Here is a 26,103-nt window from a genome sequence, read left to right on the forward strand (position 1 = left end):
CCCACGTGGTAGGGCGTGCACCAGATACTGACTCTCCTAATGGCCCTTGTCCTGGCAGTGGCGTACCCAGAGCTTGATTGGCAGTTTAGGGCCCAACAGCAGCTAGGACAGGGGGAGTATTGTGCTGTCTATTCTGAATCATGACTAACCATCTTTTCATTGCTACAGGTAACTGCGACCACATCAACCTGGAAGTTGACTAATGACAAACCAATTTGAAGAGTAATTACATGTGTAGGTCTGGTTGGCACATGTAACATATCCATGTTGTGCTATACTGTCTACAAGTGTTTGGTACAAGATCTATGGGTCTACATAGTTTGAAGTCTGTATCCTTCACAGTTTTGTTGGCCAATGTGTCAAGGACTTTTGTGAATGGTGATTTGCATTCAGGTAATGTGTAACCACAGAAATGGGTGTGTGGACATGGATGGGTCACAAATACCGAAATACAGTGTTCATTGTAATAACTCAGTACCAAATGATGAGGCTATAACATACATGGTCGGTGTATTTATAGTACTGTCTCACAATGTACTGTTCAATGACGGAGTGTGAGTAAACATTTAGGTGGCATGCACATGTGGAATAGTGGAGGTTCATTAAGTGGCTGTTGAAATGCAGCGGGTTGTGAAATGGTGACATGTTGGAGTGATATGTGAGTGTGTACACTCAGTAATACATTGGTATATGTGTATGATAGACAAGTATAGGTGCTGTGATGTCCCTTCCCTATTGACTACAAGTGTAACCTTCTCTTCATGGACAGGAAATTCCCTGAGTCTCATACACTTTACCTGTTGTAATGGCTTCCCTAGGCCTAGGTGGTTTCATGTCATAAGGATATATGTGAGGACATCTCACCCAACTTTCAGTTGTGACAGAGGGCAAAAAAAGAAGTTTTAGTTGGGTCGTGTGAACAGCGTAGAATGGGCATTTCCATGACACATCCTTCTTGGTAGTATACATATTGCAGGAAGATAGCTATATCAGGTGTCCATCAGTATGTCATGAGGTGTCTCTAGGAACATGACCAGTTGCTGTAGCAGGGCCTTGTGTAGAATGGGTAGGGATGCATTATACATGGCCATGCTAGTTGATATCACCTGGTAATTATAGTATATTAAAAGGGTCTACGTATATAGGGTGATGTCATTTCCTGCTATGTACATGATGGAGTGGAAGGTAACTCATGCAATTGTGGCAGACTGTGGTTCCGACATTATTGCGTGCAACTGTTGAGAACTCATGTTGAATTCATGCATTTGCTAATGCTGATGTCATTGACAACTTAGCCATCCTAGTAGGTGGTGTGATACCTGCACATTTGTTGTGTTATTTGTAATGAGCTGTTCCTCCTGTGTGTCTATGACCAAACTCATATGTCATTTCAGCATCAACCCGGGCAAGCGGAGGAAACAGGGACCAGGTTGTTGGGGAAGCTGCTGGTCAAAGTGGGTCCGGTCGTGACAGTGATACAAATGGACCCAGTTGCCAACAGGATGAGGGTAGTGGCACAGAGGACCCAGACTCAACATCACCAACAACAAAGTTGAACTCCAGTGGCCACTGTTATGGTAGTGAACCCCTGCCATCCTGGTGCAATGCCATCATGGTCTGCTACCCTGTCCATCTTTGCCCTCCCTGCTGCTCCCAATCCCAGTTGTGTTGGCCCTCTCCCCTCAAAGGGCAGCTATCTCCTTAGCTTCAGGCACTTCACCCCCTGCCTCTGTCCCAACAGCTGCCCTGAGTGAGGAGGCAATCGACATCCTGACACAGATCTCTGTTGGGCAGACTGCACTGCTGAATACCATCCAGGGTCTGGGCAGTCAGCGGAATCAGATGGTTACCTACCTGGAAGGGATTCACAGTGGTATGTCTGCCCTACAGAGATTTCTGGCTCTTTACAGATGGAAGCCTTACACCCACCCCAGCCTTCTGCCTCACATCCTTTCTCTTCCCCATCCGCATCCAAAAACCTTATTCCCCTGTCTGTCCCAAGCATACACACGCCTTTGTATACACCCACCCAAACAGACCATTGCGACACACACAGACACATCCTAAACATCTTTAAAACACATCCACACATCACACACCCTCAACCTACACCCCCACTGACCCCACCAGCATTGGCCCTGGGAGCACTGCAACACTATCTGACACATCACCCCCTGATCCATCCGCCCCCCACACCCAGACAGTCACCGCACACCAGAACCCACACACCAATCAACATCACCCATCAGTGCAGATAGCACACCTGCACCCACACACCCATCAACACCACCCACCACCAGTGCAGACAGTAGACCTACACCAACACGCCCACCATCATCACAAACACAACTGACACACCCACAAACACATCCATCTTATTCCCCAAACCCTGCACACCCTCTACATACACACACATCACCTACACAACACATGCCTGCACCAACAACAGAGCCACCTTCACAAAACACATCCACTCCCTCTACCTCCCAACCAGAACCCACTTCTAACTATCCCAAAGCCTCTATTCATGACCAATACTTCCTTTCCCCTTGGACTTTGCGCTGTTGGACTCCTCCCTCTCCCCAACCCAGGCCCCCTTTTTTCATATCAATACCCATCCCTTCAACATCAAGAACTATCCTCTCAAATCCAAAACCAAAGTTAGAAAAAGACAAAGCCCCCTCCTAAAACCAAAAGAACCATTCCCAAAAGCAAAGCAACCCCTTTCAAGGCACAGACCATCCCTCCCAAGTCCAAGCCCCCCCTCCTCCGAATTGAGATCTATGAGGTGCCTGGCATGCCCGCTACATGCCCTTCATGAGGAGATTCCCCTGGCAGTGTTATGTAGGCAGGTTTGGTGGCAAATCAATTAGTCAACTGTCCCCACCAGCACCCATGTGGACTGGCCAACAGCCTGATTTATGAAAAACAATGTTATTTACACAGAATAAAGCACATCATTTTGTAGGAAACACAAGCCCAGCCACTTTTCCAGATATCATTGGGATGTTACTATGTACTTTGTAATGTGTGACTACAGTTTTGGCTCTTACATCAAGTTTGCTGTGCAATTAACACCGGTTTGTAAATCCTGTAAATGGGACCGGTGATGGTATACCACAGCAGAAGGCTAACTCTTCCATGGATGGACAAGGTGGATGACATGGAATTAGGTAGGATGTCATATGGTGAGTTATTCTACTTCTTTTGGACAATATTGACCTCATTTGTCTTGAAGATCTCGCAAATATGTAGGTTGCATATGTGTTTGATGTGTTGAAGTAACAAACTTGAGTCACTACACAATGAGTGAATTAGTAGGCCAAATGCTGTATGATTTGTAACAGGGATATGTCCACATATGTATGAGGGACTTTCACCTAAATCATCTTCTTATGTTACACAATCAGTTTGTGCTGTGTTTGCTTAGTCATCTTGCATTTCCACATTTCCCTGATTTGCATGGCTGTTGGTTATGATAATGTTGGTTGTTGATATGCTATAGTCCACCGCTACTGTGAACATGAAGATTTGGAGTCCTGTGCAGTGTTGACTGTGGCCCAGGCCCTCAGGCTGTGGAGTGAGTATCATGATGTATGGGCACCTTTTGTTCTGACAGAACCTCTTTATGACATCTCTTTCTTCTATGGTTTGAATGTCTGAGAATGGCAGGTACACTGGAGTCTAACGTCTTCTCACTGTCCCATCCTATCTATATGTGGAGTACACCCATTTGGACTAAGGTCACAGTGTCTCTAGTAACATCTGTGAGGAGAAAGCCAAAATTCTCATTTGAACAAACTGGACTGGATTTATCATTACACATCCATCCACATAATTTCTAGTTGACATCAATGTTTAACATTTGAGATTCATTCTGGACTCCACATGTGTGAATTTCAGGGATGTACACATTGCCCATACTCCAATTGCATCATATACACCGACCTGTCCTATATATCGATATGAACACCTCATTTCAATCATCGCTGGGGTCAATTTCACAGCAATCATGAGGACATGAGCAGGAATGCTCTACAATATACGGTGGGCGGCAAACTACGCTCCGCCAGCGAAGTTTGCAGAGTTTTGCACTTCGCAAATCCGTTTGGTAGGACTGCACAAGCACGCATGCACAGTTCTCGCAAGATGTACGTCTGACGTAGGGGTTTGCGGGAGAGAGACCACGGCGAGGAGGAGGACGGCAGCCCGGAGACACCACAGCAGAGGTAACTGTTATTTCTTTTTAAATTTACATTTTCTTATTTATATTTTTGATTAGGGGGGGTGGGTGGAGTGGAGTTCCACAAAGTTTTTTCCCCAACTCCATGGAACTCCACATAGTGGCACTATGCCAGCTTCGCCCAGGGTTACAATGTAGGGCCAGATTAGGATGGCAGGCAGACTTTAGTCCGCCCTCCACCCTATCGGTGCTGGGACAAGCTGCCAGGGGTGTGGCGGTCCCGCACCACCAATTAGGATGCGACCACCACCCTGGCAGTCGTATCCCGCATCTTTGACATTGCGGCATCGCCACTATGAAAAGGCATGTACAGCCAGGCATCATAATATGGATGGCGGTGCCTTCCAGGCACCGCCACTATATTGTGCCCGAGTTCTGCCTGGTCGGCAATCATGACGATTGCAACCGGCGGAAAAGCGGCGGATGGCGGTACCCCCCCTGGCGGTGGCAATCTGCCCGCCATCATGATGGGGCCCATCGTTTCTAAACTGGTAGTTTCACAGCATTCGTTTACAACTGTTGGGAATACCAAAAGAATAAATAAATTGTAAAAAAGACTGCAGTTAATCTATGGATGTAATCCAGTAACGTTTATTCCGGAATAAGCACGGTGCCACACAGCAAGGGTGAAGCAATAGAATGGCGTACAAACCGCTCCCCCAGGCATATATTCCCCGGACACATTTTCAAACCTCATATAGTCCCCAACCCCCTGAGGCAGCAGTTTCCCACCCGTTGATGCCTCATATGAAAAAGCATCATACAAAGCAGCATAGCAAAAGCTTGCTAAAGCGATAAGGATGACACGAGCGCGAGAAAAGTCACTCATGTCACCCCAACAACTAAAAAATGGCACAATCAGAAAAATGCACATGTAACAACAGCCTCTGTAGACATGTCCCAACATACTCATAGTGATGATAATGCTGTTTTTTGTTTCTTTACCATCACCCCCCCTAACCCAACCCTCCTTACAAACCCAACCCCGGGGAACCCTCCCAATCTTAGAAGGCATAAGAATGCCTTATGGGCTTGCTATTGGGGGAATATTGGTAAATAAACAAAGATCAATTAACACATTTCCAGGCAGCTGCATCTACAGATTCCTTGCTATGACCTCCTGACTGACCGATATCCTCCGCTTATAATTTAGTAAGTTCCATCTTCTTGTTTATTGTATCAATTAATGCGTCAACATCCTCAACTGAACGATAATGCTGTAGAAAAAATGATGTCTACTCATATTTCAAACACCAAAATGGCTGTTGCCTGATGTCATTAATCGGACATTCAGAATCGACTACCACCGGCTGAAGTAGACCACGCGGTAGGCAATGGCATCCACAGCGGACCCAGCCTTTGGATAACATTGGTGCATATGACGGTCGCAGTTCAATGGCTGTGTCTGTGTATGCAGAAGACCGCCTATGTGGCGTACATGTATGTTGTGCTGTGAAAAACTATTCACTTGCCTACTGATACAGCTGTGATCAACACCTCCTCCACTTTAGCTGTTGTTTGCCATCTCTGGCAGCAATCATGGCATGCACTCCAAGAGTGAGGGGCCCTGCCTTCTCTCCAGAGGAGCTGGAGATGCTTGTTGGTGAGGTCCTTCCCATGTATGGCCAGCTCTATGGCTTGCAAGAGGAGCAGGTAACTTCCTAACAGACCTACTTCACTCTGTTGGACTGCATTGCTTCCTGTCTCACAGGCTATGATGTGGCTTTGGTTACAGGGAAGGGAAGGATGTACCTGGCCCTGGAAGCTGGACTTAAGCATTGGAGGCAGGAGCAGAGGTTGTACTGAATATTCAATGAAGTAGTAGAACCTGAATTACAATTAACTACCGGCTAGAACCAGTGAGCAATAAAAGGCGGGACATAATATGGCTGTGTCTAGGTGTTTTAGGCTGTAACTGTACAGAACTGTTTGAGGCATATGATTGCTGTATCTGGGCATGTGATTACTGAGCCCCTGGAATATCATGGCAGTACCATTGGTAAGAAACACATTGTGCCTTACTAACTACTAATTTGACTCTTATTATGCAGTTCTTCATATGTACGTTAATTTATTTGATTTGTGCGATCAAAGGTTATGTGAAGTCACTTTCTGGGATGATTGTGGTCAAAGGTCATGTAATGACAATTCCTATGATGTCACTGGGGTTAAAGGTTGATATGTCAGCTGTGCTACCCCTTACATTTTGGAGAATCAAGGCCATTTATGCTGAGCAAGCAAGCAGATGAGATCATTTTCAGAGCTCCACTAATATTGGGCTCAGATGTTACCTGTCACCAGGGGGAGAAAAGAGTGAAGGGAAATGAAGGCACTAGTTAAAATAAAACGTTTGACCCAAGAACTGGTCTTCTTTTCCATATTGAAGAACTTGTATGTGCAATTGCTTTTTTTCTCTACCCGTAAAATATATTTGCTCTTCAAGAAACCCTTTCCTGTATGCAGCCCCATTTTTTTCAGGAGTTCCAGGCCCATTCCCACCCTTGAAAGGGAATCTCTCACACCCCTAAAGAGGAGTAAATCTTCGACCATTTCCATAGTACAAATGGGCCACAAAAATATTTGGAAATGTTCACAAAAGTATAAGCTCAAAACATTCCCTCGCATCCAAATCCTCAAACACCCCTTCCCTGCCCTTATCATAGGATTGACTCATCAGCCTTATTAGACCATCTTGAATGATATTAAACATAAGGAAATTGATTTAGCCCTGCATGGTTACTATCTGTGAATGCCTTATACATGTAAATTAAGTCATTTACACCTGCATGAGTACCAGTGAGGCCTCAGCTCTTGCTGAGTCAGGAGACCACTATTTTACACATAGTAGACAATGCTCTTCTGCCCACAGAAGATGTCCTCTGCCTCCTGATATTGCTGTACCGGATATTTCTTACCCCAACCAAGGCAGAATTCCTGTTTGGGAAGAACAGCAAACAAAAAACAGTACAATATGAAAAAAGATAAAGGGTGCCATAGTTGTAGACACCTTTGACAATGACCAGTATTGTGCGTTGAAGTTCACAGGAAATACATTTCTGTGAACTTTGGTGAGATTTATGCTCTTACAGTTGTTTATTTCCACTTTTTACATTCACAGTTCTAACCAAATATTTTTGGGAGGTTTACACGAATGGCAGTCAACATGTTTCACCCCTTTTGGCATGCAGGTCTGAGGCTTTCCCAAGGCTAAACGCCCACTGTCTGTAGGGCCGTGGTGGGCTGCAAATTCAGAGTGGAGCATGGAAAGTTGATTGAGTGTGCTTTGAAATGTACCTTAAAAAATCCATTTATTCCTTTAAATATAATCACATCAAAAATGACAAAAAAGCATTGTTTGCTTTAAAACCTCGCATACTGTATGTTTTTCTCTACAAACATTAGGGAAAGAACGCTCCAAAAGTGCACAGCTTTAATGTTTGCTCATAGCTGAGGACCGAGTCTCCCTAAAAATAAACGTCTGGCTAAGGACCTGTATCTAAAAATAGAAGGATTAAAATTGAAAATTGATTAAAATTTGAGAGCTTTGGGCAATAAGTCACTAAGGTCCATGTTATGATGCCATAAAAAGTGTTTCCAAGTTTGAACTGGGATAGATCTACTGTGTACAGTGTCAGCAAAATACCACTTGAAGAGTTCATAAAGCATCCAATGCCGCTGTATTAATAGAAAGACCATCACACTCACCTTTCTCTTTTTGGAGATTGTCTGTGAACACAAAAACAAATATGAGCTTTCTAGAATTTGTTTATATATAGGATCCATCTATTATTGCTCAATTTATAAACTTACCTCTTGCTTTAAGTAAATCACCTGTCAGAGAAAATATAGAGAAGAATAATTTAACCTTGTTTTGAGGATGTTCAAGTTATTTCTACATTGCCTACTGGTGAAACTAGACAGATAAAGGAGAACTCAGAGAGGGTAACATTATCTACCAGCCAGACAGTGTTGAATAAATCTTGCTGAGAAATTGCAATGTTCTTTAGAGCATCGATTTTACATAAAACTGGATTGTATGCCAGTTGGCTCCTCTCAACACCGCAAACATCAGTTTATTAATAATCCTGGGTGGTAAACTCCACTCCGTTGGCCGAGTTTGTGCTACTCCGCTTGGAGGGCGAAGTTCAGCAAAATCTCCGCCTACGTAGCGGAGCAGAGTTCACCGGTGCGGTGGGAGACTTACCTTCCTCTCAAATCAGTGTCCTGCTCCTGCTGCTGGGCCTGGCTCCACTTCTGCTGCTCCCTAGTTGAATTACAGGAAGAACTGTTGTGTGCATGGCGTACTGCATGAAGGCATGCCTGACCCTACCAAATCCCATGATAGGGTCAGGCATGCCTACACGCAGTATGCTATGCGCACTGCAGTTCCTCCTGTAATTCAACCAGAGCAGCGGGAGTGGAGCCAGGCCCAACAGCAGGAGCAGCACAGCGACTTGGGAGGAAGGTAAGTCTTCTTTTTTAGCTGGCCACGTTACTACTATGCAGGAGCGGGGTGGGGGCCGGGGTTATAGCGGGAGGGGGTACTAGGGGCGGGGGCTTTAGTAGGGAGTGCGGGTTTGGGGGGAGGGGCAGGAAGGGCACTCCGCCAGGCCACGGAACTCTGCAAAATTTCACTGAGTTTTTCAGTAACTCCGTGAAATTCCATGTAGTACCACTATGCGAGCTCCGCCCACCCCTATTTATTAACTTTACCTCACCCTTCCCTTGTCAGTATAAATCCTTAATATTTCCCCCACTTACTGACTTTGACATGTATCAATCCCTCTACTTGATGCAAGCAACCTCTTCCATGGAGCCGGTCGTTTTCGATCCGGGGTCTCAATCAGGTTTGTAACCAAATTTTGACTGCTCAAAACTAGGCTAATCAGATGTCTTTACCCCTTCCCTGCTCATGACGGAACCACTCCGTCATGAGCCACGGTTGCGCTGTGCTCATGACGGAGTGGTTCCGTCATGCTGCGGCCGTTGGCGGCCGCTGCGCCCATGCGGTGCTAATTCCCCGCCTGTGCGGGCAATTAGCGCAGTGGGCGGAGACGTGACGGAACCACTCCGTCATGAGCACAGCTCAACCGTGGCTCATGACAGAGTGGTTCTGTCACGAGCACAGCGCCACCGCACCTGCCCCCAAACCCCCCCAGCGCCGCGGCGGAATTCCTGCCGTGGCGAAGGGGTTAAAAACTGGGGAGAAGCCTATAAAACAACAAATGAGCAACTAGGTCAGATCAAAGCTTACCTCTCAAATGTCTCAAGTGGAACAAAGGGGCACATTTACAAGCCCCTATTGCCACAGCAACGTCACTTAATGTAGCTTAATGCCACCTTGTAAATAAGGCCCCTTTTCATGCTACACTTAGCGGGAAAGGGGTGGGCAATGAGTGTTGCACCCCTTGATTTTAACGGTGTCCCATATTTACAAGGTTTGCGTAAATATGGGGCAGTGCCAAAATTAAGACCAGGGAAAATCTGGTCATAACATGGTGGAACAAGGAAAAATGCAGCCCACACAGAAAGAGCAAAATGTCATGAATGGTTGTTAAAAAAAAATACGAATTGCAACTTCAATGTGTGCGGCATTCTGCAGCACACATAGAATTTACAAATCTCAATTACTGATTGTTTATGTGCAGGAAGGGACACCTTCCGGCACATAAACAATCTTTCCCTGTAACGCAGGCACCCTTGCACAATGGTGCAATTGTGCCTGCATTGGCGCTAGGTGGCTACATTTAGCGCCACCACTAAGGGAAAGGCAGGGGTGTGCTGTATTCTTGTGAAAATGGCGCATCCCTGTGATTGGAAACTGTCGGAGCGTGGGGTTAGCTTTCTTGGCTTAACTCCGCGTTCCGACAGTTTCCTTGTAATATGCCCCTAGGACTTGACAGGAGCCAAAAATTCTCCCTTGTTAACGGTTTAATTTCTAGACAGTTTTTCCACCTCTCCCCTATTGAAAAATGAGTCACCGTGGTAAAACCCACTGCCCCCCTTTCCAAAACTGTACATTGAGCCAGCTTTTCAGAGGGACCCAAAGCTAAACCCGATAGGCGCAAGGCAGATATAATGCAAGGGATTGAACATGACCTATAGAGATCCATTCTTTAAAAAAAACAAAAAACAATACAGGATCTTATTGTGCACTTTCTTGGGGGATTTAGTCTGCTTTAACATATCACTCATGCTGTTCACCCTATAAAAACAATTCCAGCTGACTCACATTCCATATGAAATCTGGACAGATATTGTGCAAAATAGGCAAAATAGTATTTAAGCAGGGCTAAGCCACCTTCCTCTATGTCTCTGAACTAAGTGCTAATCTAGCGGTTTTATTTTGCCAAATAAAAGATAATATCAGAGATTCAATTTCTTTCAAAATATCAGCATTCACCACACAAGGTAGTGCAGCAAAGAGATAGTTAAATAGGAGTAAAATATTTTTTTCTCTCCAATTCCCCCTTCCCCAAAAGGGGAAAGGGATCGAATTCCATTGCGAAAACACCACTTTAACTTTCCATACTACTGGGACAAAATTCTAAAACCCAAATAATGCTTCGGTTTGCGTGTTCACACAGGTGGCAATATCCGGAAGCAGAATTTCAGCCTAACTATCACATACAATGGACTTGGTTTTCTTTTTATTAATTCTATAACCTCCAAACCCCTGATACATAGTAAAAATCTCAAACACTCTTTCCTGCGTAATCTTCCTAGTAGCTAGCAGCAACATTGTAGCATCCGCATGTAGCTTTGTTTGTTTGTTTGTTAGTAGACTGCATACGCATGTAGCTTTGTTTGTTTGTTAGTAGACCCGCCAACTCCGCTCAGCCAGCCTCGCCCTCGGCACCGTACCACGCACCAGAAGAACAACAACAGGCGGAAGATCCTTCTCCTACCTCGCCGCCAAGACCTGGAACTCCCTCCCCACCCACCTCCGAATGACCCAAGACCTTCTCACCTTCAGGAGACACCTCAAGATCTGGCTGTTCGAGCAGTAGCAGCACTCGCCCCCCCCCCCCGCCTCAGCGCCTTGAGATCCTCGTGGGTGAGTAGTGCGCTCTATAAATTTAATGATTGATTGATTGACTGATTGATTGATCCCTCTGTGGTACTGGAGGGAGAACCTCAGCATCTTTCCATATTGTGATTGCCAATGGTTTGATGAAGAAGACAAAAAGGACCAGCGCCAGAAGACAGCCCTGCCAAGTTCCTCGCAATATTCACACTATTTTCCAAACTCTGACGCGCTAATGATCATCTTTACCTCTGCTCTCTCACACATTTTCTCTATCAACCTCATGATCTAACAGTGTATATTAAATCTCCCCAGAAGATAAAAAAGAGTCTGCTAGACCACTCGGTCAAAGCTTTTTCGGCATCCATTAGAAGGATCGCAGCAGGAACATGATTAACAAATAAATAATCAAGTACTTCCACTAAATAATAGGTGTGTGTTCCCAGATGATGCCCTGAAATAAAACCATTCTGATCCTGGTGGATCATTTTAGCGGCTGTCCCATTAAATCTATTTGCTAGCAATTTCATAATTATCTTGTGTTTTGAATTTATTGGTCGATATGAGCATGGATCCTCTGAATCCTTTCCTAAAGCAACCAACCACAAAACATGAATTAAAAGAGGGTGGGAAAAGACCTCTTCTGACATAGAGTTAGTAAAACCTCTAAAAATTCTTTATAAAATTCCAATGGAAAACCATACGCCACAGACCTTGCCATTTGGCAAGCTATTAGCTACCTCAACCATCTCTTCCTTGGAAAAGGGATTGATCACGTTTTGCCTATCTTCCACCGAAAGTGTGGGTAGATCTACCCCCAGAAATATTTACAGTTCCACCTTATCAGCTACCTGAGTACAGTTGTAAATCTGGTTCTAATGTTAAAGAAAGATTTCATTCATCTTTACCTCTTCTTACTGGGTAACCATGTTGCAGGACGTTTTAAAATACGTCTAGTATTCTTGGCTGCTTGCTCAGGGGCCAGCCAAGCTATAGACTTCCCGGCATATTTACTCTACTTGTAAATCTTCTGCCTTTAAGCCATATTAGTTATATATCACTTTGCATAGCAAAAGTAATTCAACGTGCACTTAGCTTTATCGATCCCTCTTCAATTCTTCAAATATTGACAGGAAAGTTTATCATGTGTTTCTTGCACAAGTTTCTCAGGGCCAATTTTTGCTCTTTAGCATTTCTATTAATAGCCCCATCTTTAGATATCAGCTGTCATGGCAGATACGTTTTTAAAGCATCACAGATAATGTTTGGTGGAGCAGACCTGTGAAATCCCTTGGATCTCATCCTTACAAACTTTAACCCATCCCTTCTCCTGCTGATAGTGTTTATTAAAAACCCACCTCTTAACTTGGGGCTTTTCCCTCATACCCAAAATCTCCAACTCAAGAGTTGCCTAACCAGAGAACCCATTGGGGAATAGCTGAAGAAGTTTAAAAATCAGGTTCTTTGAGACAAGGAATTAATCCCTCTGAAAGACAGTTTAAAATCTGCCTGAAAAACATGTAAATTCTTTCTATTCTGGAAGGGTTTCCCTTCAAGGATCAACAAGACACAGGAACCTTTGATAGTATTGCATGGTTTTTGCTACTTGGGGCTTCTTTTGCCATTTACAATCTGAAGAGGAGTCAACTCCTGAGTTCTGTAGAAAATAAAAATCTGCACCTATAAAATCTCCCGGGACTTGCAATAAAGCTTGGAATAACTTCTCATATAGGCAGTGTTATCCTCTACAGGGGCATAAACCTTAATAAAAGTAATCCCCACTAAGGAGACCAACACCAACAGCCCTGCCTGTCACTTGCCCAATCATGAACTTCCACATTCAAATTTTGAGCTATAAAATCGGAGACTCTGCAATAGGTCATCAGGGCGGCTGAGAATCCTCTATAACCCATTTCTTAAACATAGTGAACTTCGCTAGCCTGTCTGATGGAATATTGGTTTCCTGAATCAGTCAATCAATTAATCAATCAGGGGTCTGTATAGCATAGTTACTCACCTGTGAAGGTCTCATGGTGCTGGAGAAGGAGGGGCTGTTGATCCGACTTGGCGAGAGGGTGCAGTCAAAGAGCCAGGTCTTGAGATCCTTCCGGAATTGGGTCAGCGACGGGGATTGCGTGAGGTGGAGGGGCCGGCGTTTTGCAGGTCTTGGTGGCGAGGAAAGGATCTTCCTCTGGTTCTGGTCTTGTGGATCCGTGGGACGTAGGTCCAGGGCGAGTTGCGTGGAGTAAAGTTGTCTGGCAGGTAGGTGGAATCTGAGGCGGTCATTCAGATATGCTGGTCCTACGTCGTGGAGAGCTTTGTAAGCATGTGTTAGTAGTTTGAAAGTGATTCTCTTGTTGACTCTTGTTTGAACCATCTGAAGTTTTCTAAGCAGTTTCTGGGTGGCGCCAGCGTAGAGCGCATTGCCATAGTCAAGTCTACTGGTGATGAGTATGTGGGTGACCAACTTTCTGGATCTTGTAGGATCCATCTGAATTTCTTTCAAAGCAGGCAGAGTGTGTGGAAGAAGGATAAGGATAGAGTGTTTATCTGGCCACTGTGAGCGAGGAGTCCAATATGATGCAGAGGTTTTGTGTGTGATCCTTGGGCGTAGGAGGGGTTGCCTGTGCGGTGCGCCACCAGGTGTCATCCCAGGCTGAGGGGGCAGGTCCCAGGATGAGTACTTAGGTGTTGTCCGAGTTGAGCTTGAGGCAGCTATCTTTCATCCAGGTGGCAAAGGCTGTCATCCCGATGTGAAAGTTGATTTTGACTGCTGTGGGTTCGTTGGAGAGGGAAAGGATCAGCTGGGTGTTGTTGGCGTAGGAGACGATGTTGAGTCTGCGGCCGCGACCAGTGGGGGTCAGGGAGGAGTCCTGGAGCACTCCGCAGCTGATCTCTGTAGGCTCTGAGAAGAACTGAGGTAGCCTGACTCTGCGTTTGGCTGGTAAGGAAGGAGTGGATCCAGTCCAGGGCCTTGACGCGGATGCCAGCATCACAGAGCCTTGTGATTAGTGTGCAGTGGGAGACGGTGTCGAAGGCGGCCAAGAGGTCCAGAACGATAAGGGCTGTGGTTTTTCCTTGGTCAGGGAGGGAGTGGATGTCATAAGTGGCAACAGGGAGTGCAGTCTTGGTGCAGTGGTTGCTTCGGAAGCCGGATTGGGAGATGTCCAGGACGTAGTTCTCTTCTATGAACTTGGAGAGTTCGGCTTGATGGCCTTCTCGATGACCTTGGCAGAGATGGGAGGAGGGAGATGGGTCAGAAGTTCTTGAGGGCTGTCGGGTCGGTGGATGGCTTCTTCAGCAAGGGGTTGATCTCAGCGTTTTCCAGTTGTCAGGGAAGGTGGAGGTTTCGCTGGAGCAGTTGATGGTACAGTGAAGCTCGGGGACAATGGAGGTCGATGGTCTAGGGAAGATGTTGTACGGACAGGGGTCAATGGGGCTCCAGAGTGGATGCTCTTCATGGTAGTGTGCGGGGGGCTTGCCAGCTGGGAGGTGAGAAAAGTGGGGAGTGGGTCATCGGAGGGGGCGGTGAATGGGGATCGCAGTGGCAAGGGCGTCAAAGCAAAAGAGTGAAGGAAGTGAAAAGGGACAGAAAAATGGAAAAAGGAGAAAAAGGCAAAAAACACAACAAAGGCAGAGGCAGAAAGAGGCAATAGAAGAAGCAGAAAAGCAGAGGAAAGAGAGACAGAATGTCAGCCCAGCAGCAGAGCAGTGATGCTCTGCCACTAGAACAACAGCGCCTCGAACTCCTGACCAGAGGGTCAGCAGCAACAACAGGGGCAGCAGCAGCTACCAGCCAGAGCTGTGTAGGGAAGAGAGCAGTCCTATGGATTACGCTCCTCTATACAGGCTTCAATAGCACACATTTTCTTCCTATTATTTAGCCAATTAGTATTAAATGTAATATTCTTCAATATATTCCTTTGAGTCCCTACCTCCCTCCTATTTCTGCCAGTAAACATATACACTAAAAGTGTAAAATATACATTAAAGTGTCTCATCCTGCTGAAGTGACGCCTGATGCTCAGCTAAAGTCAACAACACGTATATCTTTATATGAGTTATGCTGTTTCCCTACCCCTTCAAAAAGTGCTCAAGCATCCCGAAAAGTGCTAGAAACTGCCATAAAGTACCACAGTGCATCATGAACTTGTAAAACAGTCCCGAAACTTGGAAGAAAAACACCCACATCCTCGAATGCTCTACTACCTTAAAGTGTATTAAAGCGCTGAAGTACATCATTTACTTGAAGACAATTAATCAAGGAACTTGCTTACAACGAAGACAGCGTTTACAACGCAGTCATCACATCGCAGTGCCTTTACAACGCAGTCGTTACAACAATCGCGTTGTTAGAATGTGAGGCCTTTACAATGCAAGTCATTAGATCGACTTGCTGTAGGGGCGGCTCTAACATAAGGAATACATTAATTTACTATTCCAACACCTTCCCTATTCCTAAGTCCAGCGCGCCCCCTACAGCAAGTCAATCTAATGACTTGCGTTGTAAATGTATCGCGTTGTAACAACGCTGTTGTTGTAACAACCGCATTTTAAAGGAACGTGATGTGATAACATGCGTAGTAACATGGTATATTCGCTTACAACATCATCTAGAGTATACCGTCACAACCCAGGCGGCTACCCCTGTTAACGGGCCTATACTGCTTTCTTACTCAATGGTGTATTGTCCCTGATTTAACCACTGCTCATTTTATACTGCTCCCAAAACCTCCCCTTTCACTTTCTGCCCCATGCCCTAGTGGGAGCACTGCCCTCTCTCTCACTCCTCGCATCTGTCCCTTTCCTTGAAAACGTTGGTGCCATAATACAGTGCCAGTCTCCCCGCCTGTCCCGCAGTTTCTTTTTCTCATTAGAGTGCTTAGATGTCTTCAATGATCTGGATTGTTTAGCCTGCATTTTCTTGGAGCACTCTAATGTTAATGTTAATGGAATTTATAAAAGCGCACGAATACCCAAGGGTGTCTTGGCGCTGATCGTTGAGATCGCAAATATATTGGGCGCATAAGAGGCGAAGAGAAGAATATTTTGTTTACTAGACCCTAAAAATTCAGTGAAAATAGCTAACAAAGACTCAGTTCAAAAGATAGATACAGAGGAGAGAACATTCTCCAACGAGCAGCAGATCAGCAACAAAGCAGCAGTCGCTGAGCAAGTATGTTGGCCGCATAGGTGTAGAGAGCGGGGGCTATTTTACTACTAGACCCAAAAAAGTCTGAAAATGTTACTCATAACAATGGCGTTACAAAGACCCCCGCAGCCCCTGCACTGTGGGGGACCCCGAGCTCCATGGGGCCCCCTCTCATTGTACCCTGGCCTCAGCGCTCCTAAGTGAGTCAGGAGTCGGGCCCCCTCCATGTACATTGCAGGGGGCCCCCTCAAGTTTTGTTACGCCACTGATTAATAATGACACAGTGCGAATGCCATGCTCAGAGGAGAGAGCATTCTCCCGAAAGTAGCTATGAATCGAACTAGAGCAGCGGCCCAGGATTCAAGGCAAACAACAACAAGCAATGCTCTCTACCTGGTGTGGCTATATGGTGTCCCCAAGGTCGTCGCCTTCCTCATTCACAAGATATACGCCTCCGTGCTCGGTGCTCCAGGTCCAGCTTCCTCCAGCTTGAAAAAACATTTCAAGACCTGGAGCTGCTCTGACTTTCTACCGACCTAGGGCCTGGTTCACAAAGGTAAAGTTAGACTAAAAGTTTAACTTTTAACCTCAAATCTGAGTTTAGACTTTAAGTCTAACTGTACACCTGAAGTTTAAGTTTAGACCTGAAGTCCAAGGGACCGATTCACAAAGGTAAAGTTAGACCAAAAGTCTAACTTTCCTACTTTTTGGTTTTTACAAAAGTAAGTTACTATGAGTAACTTTACTACTAGCTCCTAGTAGTGAAGTTACTACTAGTAGATTTCTGTGAATTATGGTGAATTATAGTTGTTCATTTGTACATTTTGCATTCATAGTTCTAACTAAAATATTTTTGGGAGCTTCACACGAATTCTACTCAACATGTTTTGCTCCTCAGGCTTGGGCTTTCTCAAGGCTAAAACTACATTATCTGTAGGGCCGTGGAGGGCCGCAAATTAAGAGTCGAGCATGGGAAGTTGATTGAGTGTGCTTTGAAATGTACCATAAAAAATCCTTGTATTCCTTCAAATATAACATCAAAAATGACCGAAAGGCACTGTGTTCTTTAAAAACTTGCACACTGTACGTTTTCAAATATTTGCGAAAAACGCGTCTATTGTGCACAGCTTTAATGTTTGCTCATAGCTGAGGGCCATGTCCCTCTAAATATATACTTCTGGCTACGGTCCTGGCAACTAGGAGTAGGAGGGTTTTACAATTTGAGAGCTTCAGGCATAAAGCCACTAAAGTTCCTGATTATGATGCCGCGGAAGCTTGGGAACTTAAACTGGGATAAATGTTTTCCTGCATACCGGGACAGTGAACTACCACTTAAAGAGATCATAAAGCATCCAAAGACGCTACATCAATCAAAAGACCATCACACTCACCTTTTTGGTTTTCTTTTTGGAGATTGTCTGTGTACACAAAAACACATTAATACAAGCTCACTAGAATTTGTTTTTATATAAGATCCATCTTTTATTGCTCAATTTAGAAACGTACCTATTGCGTAAATTAAATCACCCATCGCTGAAAATATAGAGAAGAATAATTTAATCTTGTTTTGAGGATGTGCAAATAATTTCTACATTGCCTACTGGTGAAACGAGACAGATAAAGGAAAACTTGGAAAGAGTAGTAATAACTACGTTTGAGAATTTTCTCAATATTTTAAAATATTTGTATTAGTTTAAGCAACATTGTGATAGGCATAAAATATTTCTGTTCACATAGTCATAGATATTCTAATGTGTTTCAATCTATCTAGCACATTCATTATACTTTTATAAAATGCCTCAATCATTGGCATGGTATTTTGAAATATACAACATCAAGTTACCTTGCACTATAACAGTAAGAGATCTGTAAAATAGCAATAAATTCATTTTCAATGCAGATTATAAAAAGGCTATGTAACAAACAATATATTCAGAAATTTGTAAACCTACTATCATTTGAAAATTCATTTTTTTGACATGTCTGTTCTGAATGCAAACGATACGTTATGAATTTCAAAATGGACATTTCTGATGATTTTCAAGCTGGAGTCAAAGAATCTAATTTGAGTGAAATCCCTTTGTGTGTGTTTTGGAGGATATTCACAAGGACTTATCTCCGATTTATCTCCACCTTAATGCATCAAAAATGGAGACAGATTAAACACCCGATTCACAAGCTGGTTCAAACTGCAGACATCGCCAGTATTCCAGCAATAACTGCCCTAAAATTCATCTCCACGGTGGACACCACCAACTAACTCTAATGAGATGCAGAGTAGGCGTTCCCGTGCAAAAACACACGAAAAAACCACAACACCACTTTCACAACAAACTGCCAGATCTGAGAAGCAAACCAAAAACAGGCGATAAGCCGCGGTAGCACCAGGGATTTAACACCTGCCTTTTGCTGGTGCTAAGCAGGATGAATACCCACAGCATGAGAGGGAGCCCAGCCAAGAGCCACACCTGAAGACCCACAGATGCCATGGAGACAATGATCATGCAGCTCCGATGCCCATGAGGGTCACAACACCCACTGCCACCACCCCCAGCCCCACCGCCTCTCCCCTCCCAGACATAAGCCACAAAGCGCATGATGACTCACATTGCCAAAAAAATGACACACGTGTGGCCAGAAGAATGAGAAACAGTCACACAGCACTGGAGTAACAACCCAAAAGTTTATTGAAATACAACACAAAATACCAATGCGGAAGACTCCTGTTGGTTCCGTCAGGGACAATCTCGACGTCACAGCCTGGAAAATGAAGCACAAAATCAGGACGTGTGTCATGTGCACATCAAAGGAGCGGGACACAGAAACAGAGAAGGAAAGAAAGCCAGAGAGAGAAAGAGAGAGAAGGAAAGGAAGGGGGAGAGAGAGAGAGACCGCTGCCCCTGCGCACCCATGCCACACTGTTTACCTGCTGCCACCGGTGTGTCCACCAGTGGGCACACCACATGCCCATGCAAGATCCAGGCCCCGGTCCCACCACCATGGCATGGTCCACATCATGCGGACCCGCACCGCGGCCCAGCAGGTCCCACACATGACGCTGAGTCCTGAGTCATCAATGGCAGAGACCACATCAGTGCACACGTCATCTTTGCAGACTCCACACCCGCTCAGCTATTTCGGTGCCACTAACCCTGTACAACCCCAGTCAGCGCCACATGGTGGTAGGCCCATGACTGCCGCAAGGCTTCAGGTGCCACTAACCCTGTGCAGCCCCAGTCAGCGCCACGTGGTGGTAGCCCCGTGACGGCCGCAAGGCTTCGGGTGCTACTGACCCTGTGCACAACAAATCATGGGCCCTATATGATTGAGAACCGTGGAGCATCCGTCATCCAGTCACCACCGGCAGAGGGGAATGTGACGTTGTCGGCCCCTTATATTTGTAAGGCCTGTGACGCCTGTGCCGGATGGGTGTAGTGTGTGTGCAAAACTGCCCTCAGGGAGTGGCCGTGACATGCTGACAACTAGACCAGTGACCTGCACACCACCAGCGAGTACGCCTGCGACAGATAGCAATGTGTGCCCCCCCTTGGAGCGTAAGAGGAGTGGTCTGGCCTGGAAGTACGCCGGACCAGCGCAGGGCTTGCAACATTGACTCGGGGGCTCTGGCCGTGGTTCGGTCCATGTCCGGACAAGGAAGTGACTAATGCGTGTGTCCCTGTTGTAGTGTCCACGGCACCCGGAACACAATAGGCAATGTAGCACACTATGACTGGCATCCCACTAGATGTGCATCATTGACGCAAGGGAAATCACTGTGCCTACATTCATCCACACATTCATACATGAATGATGAAAGACATGACAACAGTGCGTTACTGGATGTTTATTGCACATCCAGTGGAGTTTTGCAGCTGGAGCGGTACAGGACCATGCCAAGCACACTACACAATATGGGCCCGTGGAGGGCCAGCCAGAATCCTTCCGGGGATGAGAAGTACTGCGGAAGAGGAAGGGAATAGTCCACAGTCTGGTCGCCGTGTCATTGGTCATCAAACAGGATATGGCAGTCAATGTCGCGGTCCAAGGTGAGTGCAGCGGAGTGTATCGGGGGTCAGTGGCAGGTCATGGGGCCATGTGCAGCACCAAGCAGAAACAGGCCAGGTGGCAAAATGAATGCTAGTGCTTCCTTCTGATCACAAACCCATCCACGTCCTGTTCCACGAATGTGTGCTCTGCCCCACCTGTGGGTGTTGCAGTACCAGCTGCGGCACTGTGTGCTACTGACACATCAGGGGCAGGAGGAGGATTGTCGGCTGCACTGTGTGGCAGTGACACATCAGGTGCCGGAGGTGGAATGTTTGCCGCACTGTGAGGTACTGACACACCAGGGGGCGGATATGTGGATGGTGTGGGGGCAGCAGCATTCATCAGGGCCAGGCCTTGTGGCAGCAATGCCATGATGTAGACCTGCAGGGCATGATAGATCCCAGCTACATTTCGCTGATGTGCAGCGGTTGCGGCCATCCTTTCTGCCTCCATCTGCACCATGTCCTCCATGAGCCTCCGCATGTGTGCCAGCCCACGGCTGGGATTGCTGGTGCCACTCTGAGCGAACAGGTGTTCTCTCCACGCCATGACTCCAGCTATGTCAGTGAGGGCTCGTTGGAGACCATGGAGCGAGCCTAGACACCCATGGAACGAGTCCGGTTTGGTAGCCATGTTGTGGAATCCCACCGCACCTGCTCAGCCATCTCCCTCTGGCCCTCCAGCACACGGCGTTGGAAGGCCATGTGTTGTTCCTGGGGGTCTTGGAAGACTGACGGGGCTGTGGGTGCCTCCTGCTGGGTGGTTTGGGTAGTGGGTGGGGTCTCCTCGATGCAGCTGGGCTGCCCTGATCCTGGAGGTGACTTGCGGATGATGTCAATGATGTCTAGGAGGGCTTGGGTGTCGATGCTGGGGGTGTCCTCCTCGTCATCAGTGAAAAGTGGCTGGGACTGCTCTGCAGGAGGTGTTGACGGTGCCCCTGCAATGTGAAGGGGAGGTGGTGTATTACAATGTGTCCACATGTATGTAGCCGCATGGTATATGTTGACATTCAACAGCATTGCATTGTACATTGTGACAGTCTGTAGATCAGGGCCATGACCCAGAGTCATTGTGGGTTTGTACTGTGCGCTGCTTCATTGTGCCTGTGTGTCATTGTGGCCATTTCCACCCGTCCCCCCAGTACCTGGTGGTCACTCACCCTGTTGCGGTTGTGTCCTGTCGAGCAGTGTCCGGTCCCCCGACTCCGGCCACAATCTCCACACTGATGACTGTCGACACCAGCTCCTCCACCTCCAGTCTGTGTTGCTGCCTTCTGATTGGCTGCGAGTTTCTCCTTGGTCTTGCACTTGATGTCATTCCATCGCCTCTTGACCTCGTCCATTGACCTTTTGTGCTCCCCGATGGCATTCACCTAGTCCACGATGTCCTGCCATATTCCATTTTTGGTGCCCAATGACACATTGGAGGTGACAAACAGTTGTTGATGGTGTTCCATCACCTCCGTGACTAGGATCCTGTTCTCCTGCAGACTGAACTTCGTCTTCGTCTTCCTCTTGTCCTTGTCCTTGCCCTTGCCCTTCCCTGTCCCCGAGGTCCAGGGATGGTCATCCAGGGTGCTTCGGGGTTGTGCTCGTCCTCTGCACCTGCTCCGGCTGCCTCCATGGTGTTGGGTAGTTTGTGTTTGAGTGTTTTTTCAACTTTTATAGTGATTTTTCCTGCCTGCCATGTGTGTATTGCAGGCCTGGCGCTGCTTATCGTGGATTTCCTCATCGCACTTTGGCCCATCGCAGGTTTTTTCACGTTGAGGTTTGTGTTTTTATCTCCTTCGAGGTGGTTGTATCGCGAACATTAGCCGCGGTTTCGGTAGACTATCGCATGGTACCACCTCGTTGTGAATTTCACGTTGACACGGGGTTATTTTCCCGCGATAGGCTGCGATGTGTAAAGTTGCATTAGCATTTTTTGGTGATGTTTAGCACACGTTCTTGTGAATATACCCCTTGGTGTTTTGTGTGAAGAGTGGTCAATATCTTGCTCATTGTGTAGGGGACTTCTGTTTTTTTATAAAGGAGACAGAGTCCGGCTAATAGTCCCTCTCTAAAGCAAAATAAAGTTCCAAACATCATCTTTAGCAAATGATGCAAGACAAGCAGTAACAATCTTTAGACAAGTTGTTTAACAGAAGTACTCTACTTTGACTAGATTTTTCCTTGCCCTCACACTTCTTAGAATGACATTTCACATACCTTTGTACTTCCGGAGAGGTTCTGAAACAGAGACGGCAATTGTGTTACTTGTGCATATTTTATACTCTATTGCTCACATTTTCAAAGGTAAAGTTTCAAGAGTTATTTTACACTTCAATATTATGACAACTACGTTTGAGTGCAATTCTCTGAACTCAAGCTATTCACAAACATTATGGGTATGATGTTAAAAAGGATGAGATTGAAAAGGTTCCACCATAATGAACATTTGACAGTCCGGGTTGAACAGAATAAATGAATTTGCATTTCAAACATTACAAGACCTAAAGAGTGTGCACCATCTCAGGGGCTGTGAAAACACATTGTGCACAAACTCAACTTACATGATGCATGCATAAAATTAAACAAACATATTTTTCACAATATTAGGAGAGGCTGAACTATGAAAAGAGCTATAAATGACATCAATAACACAGAAAATGAAGTTATGATCCTCAGAAATCCAATAATTGCTGCCCTTCTCACATTCTTGATTCTAAATAGAGTCACCAAAGCCAACACATTAAAAATGAAAACAATAGTTGCCTTTGTTTATGTTTTGTTACTGTGGACAGGGCCATTTCTCCTAATCCCATGCAGGTCTCTGCCAACAACATTGTATATATGTCTCGAAGCATTTCCACATCCTGGGCTAATCCAATCAGATCAAAAGGATTAATGTCTATGAAAGCTCTAGGCTAAGACAGGAAGAAGGTGTTTTTTTTTTTATTTGTATGACCAACACTCTATGTGTCCCTTCAGAGGTGTCTTACAGAATCACCATCAGGTATAGTCTCTAAGGGATCTAAAGGTAATATGAGTCCCATTTTACCACTTTAAATCACAGCCAAAAGACCATCCCTTCCCGTAGATCTGCCTCTCTCATTATTCTTTTTCCTTCTTATATATCCCCCAACATAGATGATACTTTGGTCCACTCCCATCAGCAGCAGCAAGGTATTCCGTTTAGCTCAAGCCTATATTTCTCAGATGTGTCTATTGGGAAGTCCTCTAAGATTTCAGAGGTTTCTCGATAAAGTGCTGCTCAGCCCCTACCCTTGTAGAAATCCCACACTAAAGCCCAGATTTACAGCACAGCACCCAATAATGCTGCTTTGCAAGAGAGGGACAGCATCATATCTACAGAGCTGTGCCAGTCTCTTCCCCTCTCTTTACCGATGGTGCACAATCAGGGTGCTGACCGTCATGCACACAACTTTGTGCCATAGTGCAAGGGTGTGTGCGTGAGTCTAGCAAAGGCTTCTTTTGAACTGGAAGGGCACCATTCTAGCAGAAAATACTATGCTTAGACTAACTTTTAAACGTATAGCCCATTCGATGTGAGCTGTACAGTAAGACACACACGCAAAGTGGGAAGCATTAGGTGAAGTACAAGCATTTCTCCTTGTTAAACACCTGCTTCAAAGTGGTGTACTTTATTACGCAAAACCCTGTCTTCTAATATTAGTCAATAGGGTTTTGCGTCAAAAAGCATGGATGATTGCATGGGAACACCAATATACCACCCATGTAACACCCCCTTTAAGGTAAGTAACGTAAAGCAGCCCTTAGTGCTGCTTTGTGTTACTTTTAGGCAAAAACGTTTTGTTTTAAAAAATAAATAACACCCCAAAAAAATTTGGCCTGGTCTGCGTCAATTTTGTGGCACAAATACAGCATAAACTTTTTGTAAATCTGAGCCTAAGATACTATTGTGCTGACTTGAACTATAAAAAAATGCTACAAATAAAGTGGCATAGAAATGTAAATCCTGTGCTACCAGGCATAAGGGTAGCTAATAAGCACACAGGCCCTGATTCACAAAGGGCCTCTATACTTATGGCAGAGCTCCTGCAGCTGTGGTAGGAACTTTGCACTGCAGTCACTCATTGTCGATATCCCGCCATGAGTGCAGGTCCCTTGCCATGAGTGTGGGGCCCTTTCCACGACGGCGAGGTCCCTGCCATGAATGCGGAGGACCTTTGTGAATCGGCTCCACAAACATTATCCAATACCCAAAGCAAGAAGTCAGATTTGGGTTTCTGATTATACCATCCTAGATGTGGGATGTTGCCATATCATTACAATACCTGATACATTCTCCTGGGATATAGCATTCTTCACGGCCTGTCCTCGACCTCAGAGTCACATGGGTCAAATTTCTTACCCCAAGGTGCAAAGACTTGGGGCTTGATTTTGAGTTTAGCTGTCCAAAGGACCGCCAAACCCACAGTGGCGGTGCAGCAACTGCCACACCAGTGGTCCAACTGCCGTATTCTGATTACAGTGGTCAGACTGCCAGAGGACTGCAGCAACTGCCAGGGATCTGTGATCCCTGGTGCTGGCACGGCGGTCAGATGCTCGCAATATGCTGGCTGTGCTCCTGCGGCACCACAAAGCATATTACTAGTTTCTTCACCACTACACTTCTCATGGCGGTCAGCCCACCATGAAAAGTGTGGCAGTGAGGAGGCAAATGGGGCCCTACAGGGCCCCCTGTTGTCTCAGGGCAATGGGGTGCATGCAGGGGCCACATGGGTGCCCCCTGTGTGCATGCACCCCCTGTTCTAGAACAGCATGAACTTTACAGTCCATGCTGTGCTGGAGCGTGCTGTGGTGGTCCCACGGCACTGCCTTTCTAAGGCTCTCCCATGAGCCTTTGAAAGGCAATGCCGTGAGCCTGCCGCTGCAGGACCGTCAACCCAGATTACAACTCGTAATCCTGCAGGCAGTCAGAGGTAGAGTTTGGCGGTGTTGGAGCGGGGCTGTGGTGTGCCACCCTGCTCCCACACATCCAAATTCAGAATCAGGCCCTTAGTCAATATGCCAGTAAGAGCTATATGCCCAGTAGGACTACAACCCATACTTAACCCAGTGAGCAGTACTGTGTAGGAATTGTTTTGTGGTTACAATAAGTGCAACAAGATGAGTTCAGAGACACACTAGAATTTCAACCATTCTTTCATTGATGTATAACACACTCAAAACTACAGGACATGCATTTAAAAATATTTATTTTATACTACTAACCTAGTACATAAAATATATGAGGAGCAGGGTCAAGACTGATTTGCATATGGCTGGGTCTAAACTGGGGTGGCATGGTGAGCGAAAGAACAATGGATTTAACCCAGATCTCTTGACTGGGGGTGAATGTTTTGATTTGTTCTGCACTCCGTCCATCATCTGCTTGTCTTTTGCTTTCTCGACCTGAGTGTGCCGTGTATGCCCAGGCATGGGTCCCGGGCTCACTGTGCCACTGGTTCAAGCTTGGCTAGCTGATGTGGGGTGAAACCCTGAAATCTGTCTCAGGATGCTTGTTTCTGGTCCAGGGAGGACCAGGATGGGAAGTTCGGCTGTAATGTTCCCATGAGGAGCAGGGTCAAGACTGATTGGCATATGGCTGGGTCTAAACTGGTGTGGCATG

The 26,103-nt window shown here is 46.0% G+C and overlaps 1 protein-coding gene across 1 annotated transcript in view; it reads right to left on the reverse strand.

The window, feature by feature from the left end:
• LOC146869483 (butyrophilin subfamily 3 member A3-like) overlaps positions 1 to 26,103 on the reverse strand; it is a 246,996-nt gene that overhangs the window by 18,113 nt on the left and 202,780 nt on the right. Inside the window, exons 10-14 of the mRNA XM_085599875.1 lie at positions 22,677 to 22,697; positions 17,929 to 17,955; positions 17,814 to 17,840; positions 8,054 to 8,074; positions 7,949 to 7,969 (exon numbers count right to left, since the gene is read on the reverse strand). Coding sequence (XP_085456001.1) covers positions 7,949 to 7,969; positions 8,054 to 8,074; positions 17,814 to 17,840; positions 17,929 to 17,955; positions 22,677 to 22,697 — 117 coding nt within the window. The remainder of the gene's footprint in view (positions 1 to 7,948; positions 7,970 to 8,053; positions 8,075 to 17,813; positions 17,841 to 17,928; positions 17,956 to 22,676; positions 22,698 to 26,103) is intronic.

Source organism: Triturus cristatus, chromosome 1_1 (genome assembly GCF_964204655.1).
Source record: "Triturus cristatus chromosome 1_1, aTriCri1.1, whole genome shotgun sequence".
NCBI classification, from domain to species: Eukaryota; Metazoa; Chordata; class Amphibia; order Caudata; family Salamandridae; genus Triturus; species Triturus cristatus.